This window comes from Numida meleagris, chromosome 2 (assembly GCF_002078875.1).
Source record: "Numida meleagris isolate 19003 breed g44 Domestic line chromosome 2, NumMel1.0, whole genome shotgun sequence".
Lineage (NCBI taxonomy): Eukaryota > Metazoa > Chordata > Aves > Galliformes > Numididae > Numida > Numida meleagris.
This window is the reverse complement of record NC_034410.1, coordinates 126,497,152-126,520,874: the sequence shown is the minus strand read 5'-3', so window position 1 is coordinate 126,520,874 and position 23,723 is coordinate 126,497,152. Positions and strand designations below refer to the sequence as shown.

Here is a 23,723-nt window from a genome sequence, read left to right as displayed (position 1 = left end):
ACCTTGCAGTATCAATTAGCACAGAATTTCATATCTGTTATTAACCTTGAGATTATGATTCAGATAACACTACATGACAGTTTGCTTCTTGTAGGGCAGCTCTCAATATACTCTTCATCTTACACTTTGGATACAACATGAAAATTCACTATCAGAATTACTGATTTTAAAAGGTTGGTTATTAGGAAAAATTTCTTCTCAAAAAGAGTGGTGAGGCGTTGAAATAAGGTTCCCAGGGAGGTGGCGGAGTCACTGTCCCTGGAGGTGTTCAAGGAAAGAGAACATGTGGCACTCAGGGTACGGTTTAGCGGGCATGGTAGCAATGGGTTGACGGTTGGACTAGGGTATCTTAGTGGTCTTTTCCAACCTTAATGATTCTATGAAAAAGACATCACTATGAAAACAAGCAAGTCCTAAATGAAAATACTTCAGAAACACAGACCTAGAGCTAAAATAAAAAGGTGGACTACTAAAGATTGTGAGTTAGTCCTCCGATTTAAAGTTTTGACATACTTTTGCTGTCACTGAACAGCACATACATATATTCAAACAGAAAAAACCCACTGTCCATACAGCCACATTCAACTGAGTTACTACAACTGAGATGAGAAAAGGAAAAAAATAAACCACCAAGGACCTGGAACTAGCTATACCACCTAAGCAAACATATTATATAACTGTACCCTCATCACCAAACACAAGCCTTCTGTCTTCACTTTCAAAATCCTTCATAACCTTTTTGCATACCATATCTACAATCTTGATCATTTCCTAGTCAAGATTAATTTCTGCTTTCAGCATTCTTTGATGACAGTCTCTACTGATCTTCAGATAAGGGTACATCTGCTATTCTGACAAGCATACTTGTGAACTGCTCTCCACTGTTTACAAAGTTAATATATTCCTTCAAAGCCTTCTTTGTAATACCTCATAAAAGGAATAGTGGTTGATAGTCTATATGCTGACCCAAACAAATACCTGGTTTTCTTGTGCTCCTGTAACTGTTTGTAGTTAACTGTCTTCCTTGATCGAGAAATTTGTTACAGAAAAGTAAAAGATCCTGAGTTGGAAGGCATCACAAGGATCAATGAATCCAACTCCTGATTCCACACTGGACCTTGTTATAGAGACAGTTTTCATCACGTGCACTGGTTTCTCCTATGCACGGTGTCCTGATGAAAAACAAGGACTCAAAAGTGAAGCAGTAATACAGACGATGTGTTTCTCCTTGAATCTCTCCACTTGCGTCATTTCCAAGGCTAAAAACCACAGAATTCAAGGTTGAATAGCTAGAAGATTAGTCTTGTGGTTAGCTATGATGCCAGTAAGGCGAAGGATACAGATGCAGACTTGTCCTTCCCAATCAGCACAGAATGTAAAGCTTCCTGTTTGAGCACATAGATATTGTGACAGGAAAGAAGGAAGAGGAATCAACAAAGAACTTCAAATAGCTTTCAAATAAGAAAAAAGATGGAGTAGAAAAGAAAAAAAATGTTATTAAGGTCCAACAGAACAAAAAGGGTGACTGAAGCTCTGGGGTGGGAATCTGTATCTGAACAAGGGGATTTCAAGTCCATATAATACTGGAATTTCAACTACCATTTGAAACTAGACGTTCATGGAGAACAATCTCATAGGAGTAATTTACCATAACTGAACAAATAGTCAGAAAGCAAGTTCAAAACCACATGCAAGTGGTAAGAACACATTTCCATCATACTTACCAACATCTCATAGCTTTGATAACATAAGGGGTCATGCTTAAACCTCAGTGCTGCAGAAGTCAATATTCATATTCAAAAGCAATAAAACGAGCACAGTCGCACTAAGCTAACATATCAAAATACAATGCAAAACATTGCACACCATATTCCTGAGATAACAGCACTAACTTAATTTATGACCAAGACTACATGCATAACATGTCCTACAGAACACCACTTTAATCACCGTAAATGCATCAAGAACAGAACTTTAAGTTTTACTTTCTTACAAAACATTTATTCAACACTTCCACCAATTACAGAAGTGGTAGTATTATCTGTATAGGAGGGAAGAGGAAATGCAAGGAACAGAGGAGAAAGTAATTACCATTAAAATGCCCAAACTCCTAATTTGCCAAAAACACCACTAGTTTTACACTGGGGGTTTTGTATATCACTGGGTGGATTCAACATTTACACAGTATTTCTGCGTAGAATATTAGCATAAAATCAGAAATTGAGCCATTACTGCTTACTTCAAATGCTTCTCTCAATCAAGGAGATAATGCCATTAGTTAACAACAAAAAAAATAACCAAACTAGCAATGAAACTGAACCAACGACACAGCAACACTGTGGCACAGGCATACAGAAGTATTTCCAAGGAACAAGCACTCTTCAAAAAAATACATAGACTGAGAGGTTTTGTTGTTTGTTTTTTTTTGTCTGTAATGACTTGTAGAGTCCACTGGCAAATAATTTCAAATGATACTGTGTACTTCAATCCCCATACATATCCCAAGTAAACATACTTTTAAGTAGGCCCTTCCCAAGGAAGAGAAACATCACTCAGTGGGGAGGTCAGGGAATGATTTTTTTGCTCAGGTGAAATCATACATATGCTCATTAGGGATTCTGCGTGAGGAAGGAAATGTAAGATTATGGCAGTAAACTTTTGAGAACTAAACAGCTTTCTTGCTAATTATGTTCTTTGCTGATACGAAGTTTGAGCAGAAGAGTTTTAGCTGGAGCTAAATTCACTGAAAGTTATTTTACTACCATCTTTCTCAGAGAGATTCTAATTTTTTTTCAGTTTCTTTTCATTCACTAATTACAAACACTTTTATGATAACAGGTCTTAGCCATCTGCACAGTCACACTAGAAGTTAGAACACAACAATTTGTCAAAATTTATTTTTAGAAAACGTTTTTGAATAGTAATTTAATAAAATCCAACCTGTCGACATTTTAAACCAGATCCTCAGAAAAAAGCATAAAAGTGTTATTTACATTCTTATTAGTCAAAGATAGCTCTTCTATGGCACAGATGCAAATTTTACTCTCCTGAGTGTACACAGTACTGAATAATTTGTCCGAATGTCAGTTGTAATTTTCAGAAATCCATTACTGCTCCTGGATCTTAAACATCTGTAACAAATACCTGTTTTGAGAGTGTTTTACATTCATGGCATTTGACCTTTTGCTGTATGCACCACAACATTTAAGTTTTGAATACCACGCAAGCAGGAAATCTGATCATACCAGCAGTAGCCATCTGCATGGTCAATATCAAATATTAGTTCTGGGTTGCAGAAAGTCATGGGGTACAAATCTTCTTCCACAGCTTCTATAATTAATTGTAATTGTCTACTTCAAAAATACATTTCTCAAAGAACATCTGTCCTCACAATCCTACCTTGAGAGTGGAAAAGCACTTAGTATTTGGCTGTTGGTGTGTGCACATGTGTATGTGCACGTTCACACAAGCAGCATAGATAGTATAGAAGTATAACTACAGAATACAAGCATATACTTTCCAGGTGGCACACCTAGGGCTAGAGCTTTCTACTCCAGCGACAAAAGCCTTTCTAGCCCTGAAACTATAGAAGAAATTTACAAGAAATATCAAACACAATTGAAGCATACTCTGATATTATTGCTGGCTGATAACTAATTATTGGCATGAAATGTTAACAGCTCATCAAGCTTCCTACCAAACACCTGAGAGCGCTGCACAAATTGGAAGTTTCTTTTGCAGGATTCCTAATACCACTGAAGGACTCTATATTGAAATTAAGATGAAAACAAGGATTAAAAAGACACAAAAGTACAAAACTGATTAAGAAGACAAGTTTCAACATTAACAGGCTCAAGTGCTTCTTATTGACAAAATTAGAAATATAACAACATTGAGCCACTGCATATCTGAGGTTCACTGTGTTACCTTAAAATAAGGTGACCTATAGAAGCTATTATTCTCATCAATCCCTCAGTGTTAGGAAGACATCCATCGCATTTCTTACCTGAGCCCCATCCTTTAATTTCAAGATGCATTCCATTGTATTGATAGTGATGACAACTGGTTCTGATCCTAATTTTGTCCATGGCACATGAATCCGAAGCTCATGAATATGCCCACTTAAAAAAGTAAATGGTAGTTTCAGCTCCTAACAACACAAGAAACAGAGACGAATTAACTAACTGCTAAAATACATCAAAACAGGACGCTTGTAACTTAAAATAATAAGGCTTTACCACAGAACATAAATCAAAAGGTTCTTCCCCCTCCCCCCCCCCGCAAACCATCAGTGTGCCACTGGGCTTAGTGACTAGCTCACAAATTGCTTGCACGCATACATTACAATTACTCTGTTAGTAAGTCTCATCTGGATTACCATGTCCTTGATGACAACAGGTTAAAAGCCACCTCTTGCATGAAGGTACCACAAAATGTATCGCTATTACAGAGACAAGTAAAAATGAACAAGATGAAAGTAAATACTTAAATTGATGCATGACCTACATTAGAACAGGAATTTGGAATTAAACATCAAGAAATTCACAGCAAGGCAATTTCTTCCAAAATATTTTAGTACTGACTTCTAAGAGTTTGGTACTCTTAAGACTGGCAACAAACAAAAATGAAGTCTATACAAAAGCTATGAAGCACTTAGACTTTTAGCAAGAAATAATGAGGGTTTGGAGTTTTTAGGTTTTTGTTTGTTTGTTTTTGCTGCTGTTAGATGCATGTTTACTTGGTCCTTTCATTTTTTGTAAATACAATTTTTACTCTTTTTTTCCTATTGCTAAAATAACAATAAAGGTTAAGGAAACAAGACAAACAGATGAGTAGAGGTCAAAGCAGAAACAATTCAATCAAAATCACTCTATAAAGCAAAGGACCTACTTGGTACACTTTCTTTGACTTACAAATGAGAATTTCTGCAAGTGTGTTATGAACAGTAAATCTGTTGAACACCATCAGGTAAAATGCTTTCCATTTTCCAAATTCATAATAACAATTTAAAACAAAAAATGACATTAAAATAGTTTTTTTTTTTTAAAAAAAAAGGCCACTGAGCCAGACATTCTAAATAGGAAACACAAGAAGTACAATTTCAACTGCTAATTTTATTAGAACTCCTGTGCTTGCATTTTATGATGTCCTTTTTAATAACATTATGCCATTATTTATTCTTCAAAATCCCCAAATAATGATAGAAACACTCATTAGAAAAGCAGTTATTTATTGTTCTCTTTTTATTCGCAGCATTCGAGGTGTTGCCCTTCCCATATTAAACTACTCAGTAAATAAGAAGTTATCAAACTCTTCATTGGTGAAGTCCAGACTCCTCCTCACCAAAGCCTAACTTCGATGTTACACAGCCTTAAAAACTGGTGCCTAGCTCTACTGAGTCAGTCCTCAACTCCTACCAAGTGCCTGGTACTAACCAGCCCACGCAGCAAGCACACCTCTGCAGGACAGCCCTAGTGAGCCACATCTCCCATACAGCTTGTCAGCAGATAGCACAAGGCGCAGAGGTTTAGATATGCTTTGTATCTCAGGTACATGGCACAGGGCAGCACACAGGATGCTTTCATGTACTTCAAGATCCAAAGTGCTAAAGTTTCCCCGGTAGCCTCAGGGATTCTCTGGGAAGCCTGAGCTTAACACTTACCAGACAGAACAGCCACCCGAGACTAGCAATCAGATTTAAAATAACAGAACTGCTTAGTGCAAGACCAACAGTATTTGGTAATGCATTAGAATTTTAAGTCAGCATTTGCAAATACTAACTATTCAACCATTTTAATGGTGAAGGGACTAACAAATAAGACTTCTGAGGGAACTGGAGCTGCCCTTTCTGGAGGAGATGAGGGGAGACCTCATCACTCCACACAGCCTGAAAGGAGGGCATCAGTCTCTTTCCTGAGGTGAAAAGTGATAGGACATGAGCAAACATCCTCAAATTGCACCAGGACAGGTTTAGACTGGACATGAGACACAAGTTCTTCACAAACAGGGTGGTCAAGCATTGGAAGGGATTGCCCAGGAAGGTAGGTGGTGGAGTCCTCACCCCAGGAGGCATTTAAGAGATGTGTGCATGTGATGCTGAGGGACGTGGTTTAGTGATAGGAGGTCAGGTGGACCACTGGACTTGGTCATCTTGAAGGTCTTTTCCAACCTAAATGATTCCAGGAGCTAAGAGGAATAAATGAAGTATGTTCACTGCTGACAGTATCTTCAGAGAAAACAAATATACTAAATTATAGCTGGTTTTTTTTTAAACCATAGTTTTCAGTTTGTGAAAGAGTCTTCGGGTTCTGAAGTTAAAAAATGAAAAGAAACTACCCATCTCTCATGTCAGAGATTCTTAGCACCTTCCTCGACTATGCTTGCTCAAAACCACATCTAATTTGAAGCCTTCATTCCCAAAAAGGATATTCATAGACCTTCTTATAAAAACAAATTGAAATTTGTTAATTTGTTTTTACAGTGTTTTTCTTCATCTCATTCACAAATATACTGAAAATTTTAGCTAAAAGCCTCTCAAAAAAAAAATTCAGCCTTAGGCAAACAATCAACATCAAAATAAAACTACATTTTAACCCAGATAGTTTCATTTAGTCACCAAAAAGCAAGTGCAGGACATTTTAGCTACAGACATCATTATACTGATAATACAATAAATCAGAAGTTATCTTTTGTTTTTCAGCTTTTCAGAAAAAAAATGATCAAAAATACATAATCTAAAACAACACAATACAACTTAAGGGACAGCGCCTTCACAAATCAAACAGCAAAATATTATTTACAATAACAAAAATAAATCCTCTTTCCTAACTCACATAGGTAATTTTTATGGCAATCATCAATACACTGCGTTTCTTTAGATCCTGACTTCCTTTCACACATGGAAGTTGAGTTTCTACTTCAAACGCCATTCTAGAATAGATCTTCCTCCAGCATTTGTTGGATAGAGCACTTTTTTTTTATAGTTAACTGTACGATAATGAAAAAACTGAACAGAATTCTTCCAAATTGAGCCAACACAGCCAAATGTACACTGACACAGAACTCCTGCATATTTAGAGAACATAGTTCCTTTGTTTCAAAGGAATTTTGATTCAGTGTCTGACATTATCCTAATTGCACAAGTTAAGTTTCCTTAGGGCAATGCAGAGAAATCTTTGTGTTACTTCAGTAGACCACACAAAACAAACACGTTCCATATTTAGTAACTTGTTTATAATCCAGCACAACAAAGACCATTTTTATTCATCCTTTCCTGTGCCATCTTTACCCTTTAAGTGCAGCATGAAATTCTGAACATATTTTTGTACTTATGACAGATTAGACTTAACACTTTAGATTTTACATTCGCGTGATATGAATTCTTCAAAAGTTATCACATGGCTGAAAACAGACTCATAGGCTTGACACATAAATAACTGGCTAACACCATGCGAGACCGCAGACCAGGTGATCTTAATCTCCCTTGCCCTAAAATTTAAGTCTCACTCAAACTTTGGGGGTGAAGAGAAAGAACTGTTCCTCAATGTCAGTATTAAGTGAAATACACATGCAGGGCTGTATGTAACTCACAAGTAACACAGTAGCACATAACACAAATATAACAAAGGTATTTTTATGCTCTCATTTTCTTAATTTAAGTACATTATTTTTTATATTTCTCTTCACAATTTCTGAATGCTTCAAGATCATAATATTATAATGGCTGAAACTTATAAAGTTTCCTGGATTTTCTAGTGCGCATGCATTTAAACAAAGAGCAAAAGACAACATAATGAAACAAAAGACTGACTGTGGTAACTGCCAGTATTTTTTGGATAGCCAAAGGTTTAAAGACACTACAGCCAAAAACTGATGACATTTTTAATTAACTTTCAAAACTACTTTCACCAAGGTACCAGAATCTGTTAGCCAGCTAAAATACGTTTGAAGAACCTTTGCATCACTATAGAAGTATCAAACCATTAAAACACATGAATAAATCTGAGTCTCGACTGCAGTAACTTGGTTGGAGAGTGTGTGCACCAGTAAGACCTGCACTATTCCAAAAATAAGATTCTGCACTCAAGTGCTAGCCTCCCTGAGCCCTTATCTTCATTTCTGCAGCTACGCTGCCCAGAAAAAACTGGAGTAGGAGAACATTACAGCAGAGAGCCTTTCAAATCCTCCAGTGAAACTCAGGAATCTTCAGATCAATTGCCCTTTGTCTTCTAATCAAAGGTCGTTTCATTTTTCCCCCGAGTTTGTATTAAAAAAAGCTAACATAGCGAGTCATAATGTTACAGAAATATATACAAATTGTAAGAAAAGCTCACCATGTATCTCATCTCTTCAATACCACTGTGTCAACAGAAACATCACACACAAGCCAGTTACCAAGTAGACAGCTAGCTCTGTTATTCTGATACCACAGAGACTTCACATAAAAGTCACCAAAAGTGCTGAAAAGGCTCTTCTCTGAAACAATACTTAAAGTTTAATTACTAATTACATTCTACAATCTTCTCGATGACAGACAACCTTTTGCACCCTGTTCTCATCTATTCTTTGGGATTCTGTTTGATAGCCTGTAAGAGCACACAATATGATACTACAACTCTAACATCAGCTGATGTGCAAGAAGAGAGAGCAGAAGCAAAACAGTTTCCAGAACCCTTGTAAGGTACAAGTAGTCTGTCACCTACGATACCATTCTCAAATAATCATCTAGAGCTCCGCAGTAGCTGGAATCCTCTAAAATTGTTCAAGGTTGACAAACAAATTAACATATATTGGTAACTTCTAGAGACTTCAACTTTAAGAGAGTTTCCAGGCAGCTGCAAAGGATGTTATTTATATTCACACATACTCAAAAAGAGTTTTGTCAAGCAGGCACAAAGCAGCACCTCTTCTGGAGCGGAAAAAAAAAAGATATCCTAAATACACTCTACAGGAGCAGGTAAGCTCTAGAGCATAAGAGCAAAACTAAGATCTCCACACTGCACATAAACACATAGTCAGATAATGTTAAAGAGAAAAAGACTAGTAAAGGCAAGTGTTGCTTCATATTTCTTTACACAGTAGCAAAGACAGAAACAGATTGCATTCAATATTAATAGACTCCGCTGATACACAGGCAGGCCAAGTTGAGGCCAGAGATCATCTACAAGCAACTACTTGAAAGGAAACAGCAGAAGTGGTAAAGGTAAAAGCCTAGTAGTGTCAGGTAATACATACAGTTTGTTCTATCTATCCCAAGACACCATTTGCTGCAAGGACAAGCCTCCCTACAGGAGTGGCATAGCTCCTGGAGAAGAGAAGGCTCTAAGGAGGGTCTCCTTAAAGTCTTTCAGCATTCGAAGAGAGCTTATAAACAGGAGGGAGACCAACTTTTTATATACTCTGACAGTGAAAAGACAAAGGGGAACAGTTTTAAATTAAGAGGGGATTTAGATTAGATGTTAGGACGAAATACTTTATTCAGAGAGTGGTGAGGCACTCACACAGGTTGCTCAGACAAACTGTGGATGCCCCATCTGTGGAGCCATTCAAGGCCAAGTTGGATGTGGCCCTGGGCAGCCTGATGGTGGGTGGCAGCCATGCCCATGGCAGGGAAATGAAGCTGGATGGGCTGTAAGGTCCCTTCTAACCCAAACCATTCTGTGATTATACAGCAACGAGACAGTTTACCTGAAGAGGAAACTTTCACAAACAAGACTGGAGATTTCAAGGTATCTACACAAAGCTGACCTGGTATCATGGCAGTAGCAGCCATGAGTGCTCAGAGCAGGTAGCTGGACTGTGACCTCCAGAATTCCCTTCTTCCCTTCTTTGATTCCAGAATATTCACTCTAAAAAAAAGGCTTTGAATATTCACAGGAGTAACATATCCTACCAACTGCAGTCCAGTATTCACACAACCTGTATGGGCAAACTGCAGAAAAAAAAAGAAGAACTAAGAGGCAGCCACCATGAGAGAAAATAGAGGCTACCGAACACTGGAAAGAAGATAAATCAGGATCTTTACATAAACACAGAAAATTGCGCAAGATCTCTCAAAAGACTTGACCCTATTCTGGAGGAGGATCAGAGACACCATATTATCCATAAATACTTATTACCTATTTCTACAGGTCCCCCCAATAAAGACCACACAGTCTCCAGTCCACTCTAATGTCTTAATCTGATAAAAACATGATTACCTTCTACATCCTTAAAAAAATTACCTCTTCTTCATCCTTAACGTCCAGTCTAAGTATCATACCTCAGCACCATTTATTCCATTCTTTTTCCACCCATATAGGATAACCATAATTTTAGATAAAGCGAGGCAAGGGCTAAGACTCAATCCTTGTCTTTTTATTTCTCTTCCGTAGCCCACATTATCTAAATCATCTTTTTTTTCTTTGCTGCAATACTCTCAGCTCCCTCTTCAGCTGAGCACAGAGCCCTAACTCAGACTTGCTACACCACATACAACAGCTTTATCTGTCTGACACACTTAAAACTGTCAACAAAGATAAGCACAGGAGGAAACAGTTTCTCAGCAAAGACTTGCCCCGTTCATAATAACTACAGGCTCCAAATCCTATATCAACTGTTTTACTCAGTAAACCTTTTTAATACTAATCCTATGGAGCCTCAGATCTAATCCACAAAAACTTAGCTTAGATATAACTGGAATAATAAAAACTGGAGCGACAAAGCACTACAGAGAACACAAATCTGTGTTTAGCTTGCATAACAGGAAAAAGAGGTCCACTTGGTGAAATTTTGAACTAGTTGCTGTATGCAATTAGTAAACATGACTGGAAAAGCAATTTAGCTAGATGTAAAACAACGGTCCCTGAAACAGTGAATAAACACACAAAAAGCTTCTCTTCACACCCTCTAACTTGTAGACAAAGCAAACAATTATCATTCATTGCTAAAGAAATGGCAAGGAATAATGTAAGAATAACTAAAAGCAGAAAAAAAATTTGCATAAGAAGAAAAACAAGTAGTAAACAAACATTTATCTGTGCAGACCCATGTAAACTATTAAGGCAAGTTCTCTTAACTCAAAGACACAGAACATACCTGCTCAAGCACATCCAGCTTTAACTCAAGTTTACTGAGTACAACATCTCCTCCCCAGAGCGACAACTGCAGATCCGAAGGCTTCAAGTTCTTGATGTAGCGATTCACATAACTCATCAAAATGGGAGTTACGTAGGACTCCAGCATTCTGGGGGACTTCTAAATTGCAGGGGAAGGACTAGGAGCAAAGACAAGATAAGATGTTATTTATGAACTTGCCAGCACAATCACCAATAAAGCAACAGCCCTGCCATTAGCTAATATGAACAAAATACACTTCAGTTTCTAAGCAGAGATATGCTTAGAATCTAGTATCTAGAGATATGCATGAAGATGAAAAAGACACCAAGCTGAAAGTCCAGCCGCCTGCATTTGTGAATCTGCCGTCTCTATACATAAAGAGAGCAGTAAGAGGTATGTTCGCTATTCAAAAGCAGAGGTCAAGCAGCCCAATACACTTTCAAATAGGCGTTAAAAAGTAATAACTACAGCTCGATCTACACAATCCCTGCCGCTTTTCATTGATATACGTTCGTATTCGAACATTACCTGAGGAGCACCTCGCCGATCTCCCTCCGAGCCCCCCTCAGCTTCCAGTAAAGTACCCTCCTTCAGCGCCCAGCCTGAAGCTACATTAACGCCGGGCACCGCTCCTCACTCCACCCCTTCCAGCACGCCCGCGCTTCCCTGAAGAGCTCCTTTCCCGCCTCCCTCTCTCAACCCCTTACCGGCCCCTCCGAGCCCCGAGGAGGCTCCGTCCGCTCCCGGCCAGGACGCGGGATCCCGGCGCAGGCTGCCGCCTCCGCTCCTGCCCGCAGCACAGCCGCTTCCGGGTTCTCTGCTGCGTGTGTTCTCCCCAAGGGTCCGGCTAGAACCGCGGATATTTTATAAGTGCGCCGGGGCTGCAGGTCCAGCCGGAAGGATTTCGCGTAAGCACCAGAAGGACCGGAAGTTGAGCTTGAAGCCGAAGGAACGCTCTGCCAGGAGAGGTGGAGTGGGCTGAATGCTGTGCGCATGCGCATTGTCTGGCTGGGGGCGGAGTGGGTGTGGGCGTTGAGATGGTGGCTGACGGCCTGCGGGGGTCGAGCGGGTGGGGATGAGGTTTGTAGTCTGACGGCGAGGCCCTGCCCTCTGCGGAGGGGTAGGTTTCTGTGCTGGAGGCTGCTTTGCTCAGGAGAATGGCTCCGCCCCAACGTGAAACCCTGGGATACGTTACTGCCTGGCTGTGGGCGTCAGCCAGCTCGTGCTCCGAGGTGTGATCGACATTGCATAGCGCTGCATTGCGTTCCTGTCACATCTGGGGCAAATCTCTGTGGTAGCAAGCTTGCTGCTGGTTTGGAGGCTGTCTGATAAAGGTGTGCGTTTTCCGTTTTGCTTCTGAGTGAAGTTCTGCCTAGGTTCCACATTTCAGTTTTGAATGTGAGAAGAAATACACTCAGAAACATCCTTGTTTTTTGCATGCCCAGAGCCTCTCACTGTGGGAGAACCCTCTCTGACCGCTCCAAACGTCTGACAGCTTTAGGGCTGTTCCTGTGCCTGCGCTGGAAAGTACCAAATTAACATGATCCCCAGGCGTGACCTAGGAAAGAGCAGGGGCCCATTTCATCAGGGTGAAGCAGAGCAGGCAAGGCCTGCGGCATTGCTTTGCTGTATACATTGAATAACCTTTTACAAAGGGCTCCTCTGATTTTTAAAGACAAGTGTGATATGCTTACTGAGCTCTACAGTCCTGGTGAAAACTGGAAGTCCTGTGTGTTTCACCTGTATAGCATAGTTCCCTGACTGGAAACCAAAGCCACAGTGTGTGGCATGTGAAGCAGGTTTCTTGAAGCAGGTCCCAAACAGCAGGGGCTCAGGTGGGACTCACCATGGTAACAGTCTCTGCGTTGAAACCTGGCTGAGCTGATCAGGCCGACGGCTCCAGCTTATGGTGGGTTTGCTGATGGCTCTGCCTCTGGTATACTCATGCTGAGGTAATCATGAATCTACCATTTTTAAATAAACTGTCACCTCACTTGCTCTTTCATCCTCTCTCATGAGTCACAGCCTGTAAGGCAGTTTTCCCTTCACAAACTGTTGAAGCATTTTGGACTGGTTTCATTATGAAGGTCAACACTTCCACAGTTGATAGTAGAGTGTAGTGTTTGGCCGTTCTTCAGCATCTGTGGCATGTCAACCTGCTAGAGATGGTAGCAGGTAGGTGAGGGACAGAAAAATCACTAAATAAAATGACCTTTATTTAAGGATATGCATCCAGCTTGCAGTTTCTCTAATGCTAACGTTCTTATTATAGAATAGTTACTTTTCATAACAGCTACGTACTTCTCTCCCTGTGCTAGAGTTATGGGAGTGGTGTGTTTAATTTCACTGATAAAACTTCTTGAGAGTCTGCACTGTGAGACAGCTCAGTGAAATAATCTGTGTTAACGGAAGCAACCTTGTTTATAGCGCAGCCTCCCTGTAGAATTGCATTGACAAACCAGAGGGACATGCCAACAGATAAGCATAATGTAGAAGCGCACCCTAAACATACATCAGAAGCCTCCATATTCAATAGAAAAACATTCCTCTATTTCTTTGTCCATTATGTGATTGCTTTTGAATGACACATCCAGTCAACACTGGAATGTTTTCTGAAAGTTTGGGATGGAAGAACAACGCCCTATTTTGGTGAAAATCAGTAAACTAGAAGAGTAGAGGAGACACGTAGTGTTCCTGGCAGCTGCTTGGCAGACCTAGCAGCTCTGAACAACTCTGTAACTTTCCTGGCAGTTATTAGCATTTCATGTAACTACCTCCATCTCAATTCCAGTTCCAGTACATTTACGCCCTGAATAATTTATTTCCTACAGGAGAGAAAAAATAAAAAAATAAAATAAATAAAATAAAGTTGAAGACATTGTGCAGGAATCAGTCTTTGACACAAAGGAAATGGCTGACAGGAAAGTTGCCGGAGAGAGTTACATGACATTCCTTAAGAGCAGAGAATGAGAACTCAGTGCACAGGGAAATTGCAGGTAACAGGCAGAGGAACCAGTGTTGACCCACTGCAGTAACAAGGGCATGTTTACTGGGAATGTCAGCATCAGGTCGTTGCCTGAGCTAGCCTGATTTGTTCAGTATTTTGGCAATCCAGTGAAACGTGTAGGACAGGTAGAACCAAAAAGTGCAGATCTAGTGATGTGTGCATCTCTGTTCATATAGTAGCTGATCTGAGTAATTCTGAAGCCATTAAAAACTGGCCAAACTATGTATATTTTAACCTGGAGAGAGGGAAATTATGCACAATATTGTGTAACATTTGTCTAGAAATGTGAAAGTGACAGGAATTAAAGGAAGTCCTTCGGAAATGTATCTGTCTGCACAGGACTACATCTTGGTAAAAGAGGCTGTAGGAGTGTTTCTGGCTTCAGTATTGTTGCTGGTATGTGTGATTTGCCACTTTCTGCAACAGATGCGAGATCAGTGAAACACAAAATGGAAGGGAAAAACAGAGCTCATAAAAAATCAGGAGAGAGATAGAGTGAGTAAGTGGCTGTCCTGCTTCCAGAGGCCTCAGTCAAGGGGAAAATCAAGGAAATTTGACATTTAATTAGATTTAAACAAACAGAACAAAACAAAAGCCTGTGCAGCAAATTAATAGAATCATAGAATGGCTTGGGTTGGAAGGGACCTCACAGATCATCTAGTTCCAACACCCTGCCATGGGCAGTGTTGCCAGCTACTAAATCAGACACTAAAAAGTTGCACAGGGACCCAATTATTTCACTTCAACCTCTTTCTCATTAGCTTAAACTAACCATTTCTTCTGAGCACATTCTCAGAAAGCCCCCTGCAATGACGTTGAGTTTGACAGCTGTTACACTTCTAATGTCAGATGTTGAGTCTCCTACCTCTTGTATATTAGACAGCCTGGGGCAGTAGTGTTAGCAGTGGTTTTTGGAGATAGCTTGGCCCGGGCTGTCTGTAGGAATCTGAGGTTACTGATAAGGAGTGTTGGGATACAACCTGTGAGGAATTTTGTTATTGTGAAAAAATAAAAATCCCATCCTCTAAACTTCTTTGCTCTGTCCCTTAGCTAACACTGGATACTTTAACAGGAAAGTATTTAACAGGAAAACTGCTGTCCATATCTGCCTTGTAGAAGGATCCTGCCCATTCTGCTCCAGAGCCTCCAAGTGCAGTGGCACAAATGCAAGCAGTTGGTCCCAGAAGCCATCAGTCTACCTATGTAGGGGAGGATACTATTTTGTGACTATGTGACCTAATGAGATGCCCCGAAGACAGAAAGAGATTAATGGCATAAAATAGTTGGTGACCCTAAATAAGTAGTACTGAGATATTTTAAAAACACCTGTAAAAGACATTAAAAAAAAAAAAATTACTTGGGCTTCTTCCACTTGTCTCAGATGCTAAAACTGGGACTAGTTAATTTTCAGTGTTTCATGGTGATTGCTTGTTTTGTTTTTATTGCAATAATAATAAAATTTACCCTCTCTGTTTCACTGGAAATTTCCTGAGCTCATGGCTATACAGCCTAAAATTATGTATCTCCTAATATTTTTCAGACTCTAAAGTAACGTTATCAAAAGCAAGCAGTATATATCAAACCTGTTTCCTTATTAGAATTACATTGCTTATGTGATGTCATGTATCTAATTATTGAATCTTACACATCCATCAAGAAGTGGGAAACAAAAGATCACCACTCTGTTTGTATTACTCTGGAGTTATTTTCAAATTCAATTCAATACTCACAGAACTGAAATTTGGAGGAAAATAGGAGTAACTTCTAACAAATTTTCACATACACTTTCATCATGATACGAGTGTTAGGTATACTCCATATTTACAGGGGCAGACAGTTGGCTACTGTAACTGTCATTTGTTCTTTTCCCTAAATTTTGCCTGAAAATTATACTGAAAAACTTTCAAATATAGTCTTAAGGTAGTAATTTTTTTAGAGTGTTTCTGAAAATCAACTGAGTTGTAGCACCTTTAAAATGAAAAATCAGAGTTCAAAAAGAGAAAGCCTATTTTTAAAATAAATTTAGAATTTTTACCCATGATTGTGAGCATAACTCCGTTGAAATGGTCCAGACTAAGTAAAACCGGAAAGTGTTAATTTAGTGAACTAAATTCATAAGGCTCTGGAAAGAAGCAGCCTTTGATGTACAATCCCAGCTCATTGCTGCCTCATCTGGCTTTTTAGGAAATCTCTTTTCCCAACATGTTCTGAATTTCTGGTAAGTTTAAATTCCTTTAAGAGATGGACGGAGCGCTCAGCGTGTTGGGGAGCAGGACAGATTGGCAGAGGGTGCTGAGATGTCTCAGGGTTTTTGCAAGCTTCCCTGTGGTTACCCTGTCAGTGTGCTAAAGGAGAAATCCCCCTTCCAAATCCCCCTTCAGAAGGGCATGTAAGGGACCAAAACCACCTTAACAAGAGCCAGCAGCGCAGTTATGGAAAGGGGCTGGTCCGGACAGCTGGAGACACACAACTGTAAGGTTTAACTATGGTAATTGGTGCTTTTAAATGTGGACTACATAACATACATACATACATGAAGTGCATGAACTGCATAAGTTCTTTTACATACATTCAGATTACCTTTGTAATTATTAGCTCTCTGTACAGATGCTGTATTGTTTCTTCAGGATAGCTGTGGTATTGAACTTTTATTTGCATACCAGAATAAATGAAAGGCATGATAGGAAACCTGAGCTGAAGAGAGCAGGAACGTATGAGCAGTGCAATTTTGGTCTTCTGGGAGTATCATTTCTGGGCACATTCTGAAACATGCATGTACATCTGGAACAGGAAAGTGAAAACTTCCAAGTCTATGCAAAGGTTTTGCTGAATTGGTAACGAAGAGGAACAGTTACCTGTGTTTCAGTAGTGAAATTTTAGGGTATGTAAAGCTATTTGTCCTGTTCTGATATGCTTAAAGAGTTTAAATATCCTTTGGGTATAAAGAGATATCTTTGACTTCTACGCCTAATTATGGAATACATCGAAAAAAAGTCAACCAAGAATGTAATATTTCTGGTTCCGTTACATGAAACGTATGATTGACAATTTTAAAATGTATTTGTAAAGAAACATGTCATTGATTACTGCCTCCAGGCACGAGGAGATTTGTGCACTAAAAGTTTCACACAGGTTTTTGCTTGACTATTGCTGTACAGTTCACGCAAAACATATGTACCTGTAATGACAATTTCTAGTGTATGTTCTTCTAAAGTAGCCCTGCTTTTCAAGCGTTAAATGGTCACTGTTTTCTGATGTTAGTATCTTTACATTTACAAAATTGATATAATTTAATTATGTTTGTGTATTTCCATGTATAAAATTATAAATAAATAAATAACCATAAGTAAATACAACATAAATATATCTACAATAAATGTTATACGTAAATCCATAATTTTATATATTAAATATAATGTATATAAATGTATTATAAATATATTTAAACTAATATTTATAAACAATATCCTGCTGTTATATTTTTTCTTTCAAAACTATTATGTATTATAAAAAGATAAAAAGTAAGTGACAGCTTCATTTTGTGTCACCAGGTAGTCCTTCAGAGGATGAAGATGGAAATGGCAATGCTCAGGAATGGTTTTTCTGCTTGAATTATGCTAAACTCTGGTTGCTTTCATTATTTCTTGGCAAAATGAGTTTCTCGGTGAAGCTTTGACTGTGTGCAGTGCTCGTTGTCCTGCAGCTGGAGCCAGAAGCAGTACTGCTGACGTCTGCTCTGAGGTTCTTAATGTAAATGAAAGTGTACTTTGATTGGATTTGCATATTGTAGAGCTGATATTAATGGATATCAGACGTTGTACAGCTACAAGAACTGCAGAACTAAGAGAATGTGTCAGCTCCAAAAACTCACCCTTGGGATGCAATTGGCTGCCACAGCTCTATTTGAATAAAATGTTTGTTATTTCAGCAATGATCTCCTGGGTTTCCTGGACTTTGTTGGTAAGTAAGTATGGGTCCTAACACTGAAGTCTGACTATATAAATTGAAATCAGGCTATAAAATCTTGAAGGACTAAAGAGAGAATGCAAAAGTATGCCATCGGAATACTTGAAACTTTTATTTCAAGGAAGGTGTTTGTCATTTCCAGAATATTTGATAGTTTTTTAACTGTTTATACAAGCTAAGCCTATAACGTAAGGGTCTTAATTAAGCTCGTTGGTGTTTTTTCTCTGCAAAAATTTACATAATCATAAAGTTAATAAGCTATTTCACACCTCTCCAAAAATCAATGGATATAAAAGAGCTGCAAGGGTCCCGCTTTCAGTGGGACTGCTCTGTACTCCGTCTACCCCTGAAATGCATGATGTAGAGCCTGGGAAAATCAACTGTATACAGTAGGAGACTGGGAGGAAGCATATGACAGCCTGAAAGGATGGGCAATGGGTGACCAAACTCTGACACTAGAAATGGGACTGCACAAATGCTTAAAGCAGGAAGCTTAATGATCTGATGGAATTTTAAACTGAGGTGAAGATAGGACAGGTGAATGCAGCAAGGAAGTAGAGGAGACATGGAGAAGGTGGTTGGAGTTATGTACAACATCTATTGATCATTTTGCGGATCTGAGGCAATTTTGTTTTGTTAAGAGGTTTTGAGACATTGCAGATTTGTTATTGCTTTAAAGCAAGAGTTTTTCACTGCCTAAGTGGCTATTATCAATTATTTGCTTTCCTGATTTATTGCTTTTCATTCATGTCATTTTCTGTTCACCTTTTGGGTTCAATATTTCTATAATTAATTTGGTATGAAAAAGAAGTTGGAGAAAGTGGAAACCTTTCCATTCAGTTTCAAGCTCACTGAGTAAGCAGCACTGCACATAGTGTGTTTTATTCCAAGGACATACATTGTTTTCAGTCCGTATGTTTACTTAACCTGCTCTCTAGCAACTGATAATGACTTCCAGTGTGCTGTATACAACATATATTAATGTGATGCACAAGAAATTCAGAGTATGCTTTTTGTATCATCCTGTCACAATAGATTGAACAGTTCTTTGTGTACAAATCAACATGAATCGTTAATCCAAAGAATAATTATACCACACAATTACCACTTCTTTGAGTTTTGGTTCAAGTAAATGTTCTTAATGTAATTTTAATTACATGCTATACACCTAGTATTTTCCTTACATAATCTAAAACCTGGAGAGATGGAAAAGAGGATGGAAAGACCATTGGACTTGCCTCAGCCTATTCATGGTAGCTAAAATCTGATATACTGTTTTATAGAGGATGCAAACCTTTATAACACAATTTAAGTGAGAGATGATCATGATAGTGTACAAGATATTTCTGAGAATCTTATAAGAAAATGTATATATTTCTTAATCTTGCTCCATAATGGAAACTCTTATGATCTATGTGAGAAAATATGACTAACTGTAACTTTTGTGACACAGACAGCTGAAATAACATTTGGTAACATCCAAACACTGAGTTTCTGATAGCATGTTCAAGCTTTGTGTAGATCATACATATGGACAAATGTGTATGAGTCGATGAAATGGAAAGAACTGACAGAATCATAGAATTGTAGGGTTTGGAAGTCGCCTCTGGAGATCTTCTAGTCCAACCCTCTGCTACAGCTTGTTCCTGAGAACAGAATGCACAGGAAAGTGTCCAGACATGTTTTGAAAATCTCCACAGGAGACTCCACAGCCTCTCTGGGCAGCCTGTTCCAGTGTTCCATCACCTTCAAAGTAAAAAAGTTTTTCCTCATGTTCTTGTGGAACTTCCTGTGTTCCAGTTTGTGCCCATTGCCCCTTGTCTTGTTGATGGGCACCGCTGCCACCTCTGAAAATAGCTAGGCCCCATCCACTTGACAGCTACTCTTTAGATATTGATAATCATTGATAAGTCTTCCCTTCTGGGGCTGAACAGTCCCGGGTCTCTCAGCCTTTCCTCACAAGGGAGGTGCTCCAGGCCCCTTATCATCTTTGTAACGCTTCGCTAGATTCTCCAATAGTTCCCTGTCTTTCTTGAACTGGGATGCCCAGAACTGGATGCAGAACTCCAGATGTGGCCTCACCAGGGCAGAGTAGAGGGGGAGGATCACCTCCCTTGATTTGCTGGCCACACTCTTCTTGGTGCACCCTAATATACCACTGGAATTCTTGTCCACAAGGGCACACTACTGGCTCATGGCCAGCCTGTTGTCCACCATGACCCTGAGGTCCTTATCTTCAGAGTTCCTTTCCAGCAGGTCAGCCCCTAATCTGTACTGATGCACACGTGGTTATTCTTCCCCAGATGCAGGACTTTATACTGAACCTCTTACTGAAGACCTTTACTTTTTTACTTTTTTTACTTTACCCTTACTGAACCTCTGAAGATCTCCACCCAACTCTCCAAACTGTTAGGTCTGTCTGAAAGGCAGCACACCCTTCTGGTGTGTCAGCCACTCCTCCCAGCTTTGTATCATCAGCAAACATGCTGAGAGTGGACTCTATCCCTTCACCCAGATCACTGATGAAGGTGTTGATCAAGACCAGATCCTGTACTGATCCCTGGGGAACAATACTAACTAAGGCTTCCAGCTGGACTCCGTATCTCTTTTCACAGCCATCTGAGCTCTACCAGTCAGCCAGTTCTCAATTCACCTCGTTCTTCATTCATCTATCCCACTCTTCTTAGGCTTACCTACGAGGATGTTATGGGAGATAGTGTCAAAAGCCTTGCTGAACTCAAAGTAGATAACATTCACTGCTCTCCCCTCATCTACCCAGCCACTGATGACCATCATAGGAGGCTACCAGACTGGTCAAGCATGACTTCCTCCTTGTGAACCTATACTGACTACTCCTGATAATCTTCTCTTCCACTTACTTGAAAATGACATCCAGTACAAATTGGTCCATCACCTTCTCAGGCATTGAGGTGAGGCTGACTGGCCTGTAGTTTTCTTGGTTCCTCCTCCTTGCCCTTTTTGAAGACTGGAATGACATTGACTTTCCTCCAGTCTTCAGGCACCTCTCCCATTCTCCATGACCTTTCATAGATGGGAGTTGCTCATCAATCACTTCTGCCAGCTACATCAGCACTCGTTGGTGCATCCCACTGGGGTCCATGGATCTGTGTGTGTCAAATTTGCCTAGATGCTCTCTGACCAGATCCTACTTGACCAGGAATAAGTCTTCCTTTCTCTATACTCTCTCTCTTTTCATCATCTCCTTCTCAGGTACTGCAACATCCTTTCCTACAACACTTGACAGTTACAAATCTACACCATTTCTCTTCTCTACAACGTAACAACTTTCTTTTTGCATCCAGCTAAGTTGTCTGAGTTGTCACAACAAACACAAAGGATTTTAATTTTTAGTGCTTTGCATTACTTTAAGAGACATTACCCTTCCTCTCACTCTTTTACTCTTGCAGTGGATCCCTGCTCGCTTCTACTCTCTCAGTGGCGTAAATCCCAATCCACTGACTATTTTTCATATATTTTGTGTTTTCTCCTAAGCAATCTTTCATGCATGGAGACAGCATGTTTAAAACACCTATGAAGACCCTTGCTCTATTTTGTCATCTCCTTCTGTCACCAGGATGTCTACCGAAATGACAACAGCTGGGAGCAAGTGAACTGATACCCTCCCTTTCTGGTGGATCATTGTCTTATGATTATGGCCTTGGGCTCCCCACCCATCAGTCATATTTCCTTGTTTTCTCTTACTTTAGGATGTAATTAGGTTCAACATTTCTTCCTGTGGCAAAGCTGATTTACAAAAAACATGCCAACTGTTACACCTGAGAAAAGTATAGAGCCAGATGACACCTTCATGCTGTATGTTTTTCAGGCAGAGACCGTCTTTTTGTTCTGGATTGGTGCAGCATCTTGTGAAGTGTTACATCAGTTCATGACTGCCACTGCTAGCTGCTGCTGCAATGCAGATCTTTTTGGTAGCAAAATCTTTTCAATGAGATCCAATTCATTGGACTTGAATAAGGCAAACTGGGTTTGCATTACTTGGACAACCTTTAAAACTGTTGGAATTAAAAGCAGTGGGCATTGACTCATAAAGAATTATGCAGTTTCTAAAGCTGTGTATGAATCTTTTCCAGCTCAGAAGCTTCCCAGCAGTAGCCAATGTGAACTGGCAGGAGAACCAAAGGCCTTCCTGTGCAGCAGTTCTTAGAATTTTACGCTAGGTAGAGAGGGGATAGTGACCGCAGAGAAATGCAGGCAGGGAAAGGCAGTGTGTAAATACAGGTGGAAAAGTAGGGGAAGACAAGTCTGAGTAGAACAGGAGTTCAAACCAACACATCCTACAAACTTCAGGGAGTTGGGAGCACCTCCAGTCATTCTATCTTTGTCCATATGCAACAAGAAATGGAGCACTTCTTTCCATTCAGTGAGACAAAAAAAAAAAAAAAAAAAAAAAAAGGACAGCATATGTGTCTTTTTTCCCAGCTAAACAAAGTTCTGATGGACTGTTTCACTTTGACTTTACAAAGAGAAAAGAACCAAACAGGATGCATTTAACCAGGTTGTAACAGACAGATTGACCCTGACTGTCCTGCTCTCAGGGATTGTGCTCCCTTTGTGCTCCTTCATAGATGGTTAGCACTAAAACCACTAAAACGTTGCCATCTCCAGCTGGGTGAGAAACCGAGGCCAAATCGCAGTAGTACTTTGCTTCTGAATCAGTGAATCAGTGCTCAATCCATTACAAGAAGACAAAAATACAGAATAAATATTTTTATTAGACTACATATCCTGGTCGTATTGTTTCAGCCTGTTTGGCTGTGCAGCCTGTGAGACAGTGCACCAGTTAACATTGTAAAGGCTCCTTTCAGAACCTGGAAAGTTAGAACATATATTATTTTAATGAAAGCATAGATTGTGGAGGCTACAACAAAATCCACAGGAAGATCCTAAATCCTCCAACACTTTGGATTTTTCAACAGCCTGGATTTGGATTGACCCTAATAATGTGTATACTTAGCGCTTAGAATCACATGTATAAGGTCCATAGAAAATACAATTTACCAGCTGTGCAAGTATTTTTCTAATGACTCAGACTCTCAGCTTTTTTGTTATTGTATAAAAATGTGATGCTTTAAAACTGAGCAGAATAAATTACATTGTTGCTTCTCTGCTGTAATATAAGGTAACCTTTTCCCTTGGCTATACCTTTTCAAAGGGTGGTACGGATCATTTCGTGTATCCACTGCACCTCCTGGAGTCTGCTCATTCCCTATCCCCAGACAGAGTGGCTTTCAGGCACTTTTAGTATCATTTGCTTCCTAATTATGGAAGATATAAAATCTTCTTGTTGGCTATTTCTGCCATGGGAGGCAGGAGATACTCCACATTTGGATCTCTTGCTCTGGTTGAGGGAATTAAGTACTTAATTGCTTGTGGCAACTTTGTGACTGTCACAAAACAGACTTTTTGTTGATCAGTGCTAATTCATAAAAGAAATAAGTAATTTATTTAGGTCGCCTATGAGAGGAAACTTTGTCAAAACCCCCTGCATCTAAGGCAGTTTCTCCACAGGGAAGAGTGCAAGTGAATAAATACATTGTTTCTGACCATGGAAGACAACAATTTTGTTTTCTCATCAGTAAGAGCCTCAGGATCAGCATATGATGTAGCAATT

The 23,723-nt window shown here is 39.6% G+C and overlaps 1 protein-coding gene across 6 annotated transcripts in view; it reads right to left on the bottom strand.

Moving 5' to 3' along the window:
• The window catches only part of VPS13B (vacuolar protein sorting 13 homolog B), a 421,101-nt gene extending 409,164 nt beyond the window's left edge, over window positions 1-11,937 (bottom strand). For 5 of the 6 annotated variants that reach the window (XM_021386667.1, XM_021386662.1, XM_021386666.1 and 2 more), the window contains exons 1-3: window positions 11,805-11,937; window positions 11,077-11,254; window positions 4,007-4,150 (exon numbers count right to left, since the gene is read on the bottom strand). In XM_021386667.1, the coding sequence (XP_021242342.1) occupies window positions 4,007-4,150; window positions 11,077-11,223 (291 nt within the window). In that variant the 5' untranslated portion in view covers window positions 11,224-11,254; window positions 11,805-11,937. Of the gene's footprint in view, window positions 1-4,006; window positions 4,151-11,076; window positions 11,255-11,804 lie in introns of those variants that run through there. The other variant, XM_021386668.1, reaches the window with a different exon arrangement.